General features: G+C 42.2%; 1 protein-coding gene across 1 annotated transcript in view; it reads left to right on the top strand.

Annotated features, from left to right (window-relative positions):
• Positions 1 to 450: 450 nt before the first annotated feature.
• LOC114465776 (plexin-C1-like) overlaps positions 451 to 6,000 on the top strand; it is a 41,245-nt gene continuing 35,695 nt past the window's right edge. The window contains 6 exon segments of the mRNA XM_028451009.1: positions 451 to 1,525; positions 1,819 to 1,941; positions 4,379 to 4,513; positions 4,614 to 4,714; positions 4,787 to 4,892; positions 4,968 to 5,130. Coding sequence (XP_028306810.1) covers positions 518 to 1,525; positions 1,819 to 1,941; positions 4,379 to 4,513; positions 4,614 to 4,714; positions 4,787 to 4,892; positions 4,968 to 5,130 — 1,636 coding nt within the window. The 5' untranslated portion in view covers positions 451 to 517.

Below are 6,000 nucleotides of genomic sequence, written 5' to 3'. Positions count from 1 at the left end.
TTGTAGACGGTCCCTGCGCGTTCCAAATTCCCAAGCGCGGAGGACGGCTCGTTTTGAGGAAAATTGAGGAAAGTCCGGTTGTATCTTGCAGTCCACCTTGCTGTGTTTGTAACAAGATATCGGTTTTGTAAAAGCAATGTTCCGTTGATGAGTTATTGGTCAGGGAAAGCTGAATCTGTGAATATCTTTCTAACTTTACCTAAGTCTGTGTGAGCTATTTCCTTTTTTATCTACCAGACGTAGAAATATTTAATAATAATGAGCGGCAGCTTTGTGTGTTTAATCAGCGACATAACACAAAGTGATAAACATGTATATTCAAATAAAATAACTACAATTATTAGTTACTCGCAAAAACGCGTGATAGTTTTAGATGGTGAGCTCAAGCCTCTCCTCCCTCTTTCAGCACTTCTGCTTTCAGCAGACGCGTCCTGCGTTTTGACGCACGGCTCCACAGACTGTGTTGGAGATCAGCGCTGTGCTGTGAGTGTCTGAGGGAGTGACAGTCACTAAGAAGATGATTCTGCTGCTTGCTTTGCTCTTTGTACCGCGGGCAGCCCAGGGTCGCTGTCAGGAGGAGGAATCATGTTTCCACTTGGATGGAGAGATCCGTCAGCTGTCTGTAGCCAACAACTCGGTTTACATCGCCACAGAGAAGAAGCTGTACCAGCTGAACCATGAGCTGACTCTGGTCCACAGCACATCACAGAGAGGAACCATGAGACCAGGGAAAGAATCACACACTAGACTTTTTGACAGAGTTTCTGGGTCTGCTTGGTGGAACGATACCTTCAGGATCAATGTGTTTTTACCATTTGTGGAGAACAAGACTCTGATCAGCTGCGGAGAGATCAGCGGGTGTGGATACTGTGAGATCCTGGACCTGAGGAACATCTCAAACATCATTTACCATGAACAGATCCAGGTGGGACCACTGAGCAGCAGCAGTGGGTCTGTAGCTTTTCTGGTGACTCTGAAGAAGACTGACACCTTTATTCTGACCGCCATACAGCAGGGCTACCAGAACAAGGAGGGCAAATGTCGCTCTGACCTAGAAACTGTCAACCTTCATGATGTAGACGACAGTGATCGGTCTAACAGAGGTATTTTTTCTCCGAATGACTTCACATCCATGCCCCTCATTAAAAGCAAAGGGAAAGTAGAGTTTGTAGATGGATTTCAGGTTGGATCAAACATCTACCTGCTCTCTAACGTGCAGCCATCAACCTATAAAAACAACAAAGTGCGACTCATCTGGTTTGAAGATAAAGATACTAAAACTGAGACCCTGAAGTCAGTGCGGGGCGTCACCCTCAGCATCCATGATGGAGGAGAAGGCAGCAGACTGTTGGCCTCATCGATCATCCCAGGAGAAGAGCCGCTGCTTTGGAGTGGAGTGTTCAGTGTGGACGGAGGACACACACACACCGTGCTGGTCCTGTTTGACATCAGTCCTGATCATAGCATCATGACCAACAAGGATCAAGACTTCTACTTCAAAAATTTAGACAGAAGTCCAACAACAGTGGGTCATGGTTTACTAACTCTGTGTCATAATAATAATAATAATAATAATAATAATAATAATAATAATAATAATAATAATAATAATAATAATAATAATAATAATCACTTGAACTCTTGCTGGCAAAAGTATTTCATTCATGGTTGATTAATATTCATGACTGGTTGTAAACTACTGGTGACTTTCCATCAGTATTCTACACTGCTGTAAGTTGGCAGTGACTGCAAATGTATTTGCACCAATGTTTTCAAATGTCTGTAGTTACTGGATCTGATGCTGTGTTTAACTCTCAGACAAAGATCCTGAAACCCATGAAAGAGCTCCTCAGACAAAGCTACATGACCTCCGTGCTGGCTTTACGTCACAAGGACTGGAGGGTTTTCTTCATTGGTACAGGAGACGGACAGCTCATCAAGGTCTGTACAAAATGTTTATATGCAGTGTTTATACAAATTCAGCCATCTACAAAAGAATATTTTAATGCACAATGAATCGGTCACCCCTCAAAAAAAAGAGATCCTGTACACTGATTAGAACTTATTCACAAAGATTAACAGCCCACTTCAGTTTTGCAATGATAGCTTATGGCATGCAGAAAAGTGTTTCAAGTGGAGCTGACCATATTTTAACCCTTTGTCAGAGATTACAGTGGGATTCCATCACTGTGGATAATGAGGAAGCTAAAAACCAAATGCATCACTCACACAAACCACTGAATTGTATTGATCCAAAGCAGTTGAACTGATGTGGTCGTCATCACTTTAGCCATGTCTCTAATGCTGCTGTAATGCCAGGGATTCTTTATTGATTCCATGACTAAAGTTTAATGCTTGAACAAAGGTTTGTTTTCTGCATTAAAGCCTAAGTTAAGGTAGCAGATTTAAAACATTTTCACTATGTGAGAAAGGTTGTCAGTTTTTATGATCATTGATTTCACAAGTTAAACTGTTTCTAAAAGCAAGATGATAGGCTAAGGTTAGAGGACAAAGCTAGGAATGATGTGCACAGAGCTTTAATGTTCCACTGTCAAGAAGGAACTACAGATTTTCTCATTTTGTTCTCCCCATAGTCACGAGAGAAATAGGATTTACCCATTTTACCGTCATGTCACTTAACACTTCTCCATTTCGTTTCATCATCTTTTCCTGTTTAGATTTAGGCAATTAAACTTCTAAAACTGTACAAAACATGATAAATAGGGTTAGTTGAATTAACTACCCTTATTAGGTTGGCATTTAAATGCTTCAGAGAATATACAAAAACTGGATAGTTAGAGCTTATCATGCCTGCAACATCACTAGACCCTCAACTGTATTAGAAAAATACCATGGAATTGTGTGATATCGTCCCAAAACATCCAAAACATTTTTTGTGAAACCTTTAATTACCGCAAACTGGCAAATTCCACGCAATCGTTTGACGGTGTGATTAGATGTGCAACGCTTCTGCCATGACAAGTCACCATGTAAAATAATCACCAGTTCAAATAATACATCATCAGCTAAACCTGTCTCTCTACCGGAGACTTTTCAGATTAGTGCTTAGCGCTCCCCCTAAAGGTCCCTTTTGGTTATGTCACTGTCTTAAAAATTCTGCACACCCCACCGCCTGCTCCACCCCACAGCTACATGCTCTTTGCTCTCCCAAGACAGTAGCAACCGATCACTGAAAAATCCTAATACAACAGTGACACTAAGGGTGCTTTCACACATATAGTCCCATGTGACTATGTGAACAGTATGAGGAAGAGAGACAAGTAAAATAAATAAATGATGTGGGAGTAATACGGAAGGGAATGTGGAAATGTGTGTGATGTGTTTGTTTGTGTGCTCTGAAAATGGATGGATGGATAGATGGATGTATATTTGTGTGTGTGCTGCCTGATGGAGTGCTGGGTTGTGAGTGTGTGTGCGTGCCTGTTGCCGCAGCGACAGTGTGTGATTGCTGTTTGTTGCTGCTGAGCTGTCACTGCATGGAGTTGCTCCGTTCCTTGGACAAAGGTCTTCTCTGCCTTTTTTTTGCTGGTTCTGCCATGATATAATTTTGAGAAACGTGAATTTGTAGACAACCGTGTGCAGCCACAGTGCTGGTCATAATCTCGCATCAATTTGTATTGGGGCTGCCGTAAACCAGTATATCTTGCCACCGGGTCGGAGGCAGGGAAAGTTGAAAGTGCTGTTTTCTGGCCAGAAACTGCAGGGAGAGGTGAAAGACCCCCCAATCACCTCATAAACACATGTATTACCCTCACAGGGACTACGAGAAGATTTATTAAGGTGAAAAAGTTACTTAGTTCTGCTTTAAATGCAGTCATAATAATCCAAACCACTTGTTAATCACAAAACATTAAAAATACACTTCAGATAAAGCTCTATATTCATTTCCAGTCACATGATAACATGATCACTAAGACCAACCATAACACGTGGCACATGATTTTGAATGGTATTATGAGCCGATTTGGACGCGTTCATCTATTTCTCACATTTTCAAGACATTCAATCATCCCTTTCTCAGTGAGAAATAGTGTGTGAATGTGTGATATTGTCTTAAAATGTTGGGGCCAAATATTAACTGAAGAGAGAGAGAAAAATAAATGGGTCAAATTGTGTTTTCCATTGCAGAACATGAATTCAGTACTATGATTGAAGTTAATGGGAGATTAATGTAATATTTTGAAAGAAAATATAAAAGTGTTTAAAGGAAACTAAGTATTTTACTCTTTATTAATTGAGGGTGAGCTGAATTGTTCCTCCAGCCCTCAGACGTGGAGCTGTGTTGTAGAACTTCACTGTTCTCTGATCACCTGCTCAGTGTCTCAGAACAACATCAGAGCTGTTCTCCTTCTCTCAGCTTGTTGTGGACAGGAACTTTCACCCTGCCTGTCCCAGAGTTCTCTACAGAGCCAATGATGACCAGCGGGTATTTCCCAGAATATATCTGGATCAGGTGGATGGTAAACATGTGTATTTGCCCTTCACAGAACAGGTTGGTAGAGCTACAGCACCTCCTACCCACTGCTGTCTGTAGTGTTGCTGAGTGTGTGTGTGTGTGTGTGTGTGTGTGTGTGTGTGTGTGTGTGTGGCAGGTGAAGCGTGTTCCTGTGTCCCAGTGCAGCACACACACCAATGTGCAGCAGTGTTGGTCTGCTCAGGATCCAGACTGTGTGTGGTGTGGCCCTAAAAGAAGGTCAGAGGAACCTCATCTGCTGCAGTCGTCTTCACACACTGATGAACTCACAACTAGTTTCTCTGTCTCCAGTTGTATGTTTGAAAGTGACTGTGAGGATGGAGACTGGGTTTCTATTCCTGACGTTTACCAACAGAAGATGATTTCACACAAAGTCGTCGCCGACTTGACTGGACGGGTAGATGTTACAGCGTATTCAGGACTGGAATCAGCTGTAACTCTGATGTGTCTCATGTTTTCTGTCTCTGTGTAGCTCACACTGAACATTCACATACATGTGAGCACAGGCCAAAACAGGACTAAATTCACCTGTCAAGTCTCTGGAGCTACTGGAGAACTTTGTAGCAGGACTGGTCCTCCATCCCAGTTCCCACAATGCATCTGTCTGCTCTCTGATATCACATTTCCTTCTGACGGTCAGTGGTTTGGAATACATTTGGGTAACGATTTACTTGAAGTTTTATACATAACGCTGACATTGGCATTAATAAGATGTCATGAAGTCTGTCATTAAAGCTGCAGTATGTATGTTTTCGTTGGCGTCATTTGGTCAAAAATGTATAATCATCTTTGAGCGTATTGTAATCCAGTGTTCTGAGTGGACAGTGAATCTCATCTCTTTCTCCTGGCCCTGTAAATGAAGTTTAGAAATCCAGAAGCGTGATGCTGGATTTCAGTCAATCAGAGATATTTCGACAAACACAAATGCTCTATGAGCTGTTTTGGGCGTTACTATTGGATGCTTGATTGAAAACAAGCGCGTTAATGTACTATTGATAGTAAAAGTCCAATCGCGTACATTCCAGCAGAAGTTCCCATCATGACATGTGACATTAGGCACAGCGGTTACACGACAAAGCAAGCGGAAAAAGAAAGACAGACGTGAAGAAGCAACAGAATAAAGGCACAAACATACTCGGGAGGAACGAACCTTTGCATCCTCGCGGATCATCGTGACTGCCCCACATACTGGTTTCAGAGGTAGAGTGAGAAGAGACGGGATAAATAGCGTGTAAACCTAAGAGAAGCTTATCCAAGGTGGAGAGAACAAACGCAATTCATTTTATAGTCTGGATGCGCGAGTGGTGGTTGTCATTCTGCTTTGAGCGACAGCTGAGATCACAGCCGTCTCGCTGAGATCTCTGGTGGGGATGAGCTGACAGCAGCAGCCGCTGTTCAGGGCAGTAACTACAGAGTAATATGTGCATTCACGTCAGTCTCTATAACACCAGAAAACTTTCAAATAACACAAGATAAAGTTCCAACATTTGTCAATAGTCTCTATT

The sequence above is a fragment of the Gouania willdenowi genome, chromosome 6 (genome assembly GCF_900634775.1).
Source record: "Gouania willdenowi chromosome 6, fGouWil2.1, whole genome shotgun sequence".
Taxonomy (NCBI): Eukaryota; Metazoa; Chordata; class Actinopteri; order Blenniiformes; family Gobiesocidae; genus Gouania; species Gouania willdenowi.
This window is presented reverse-complemented; position numbering and strand designations above follow the sequence as displayed.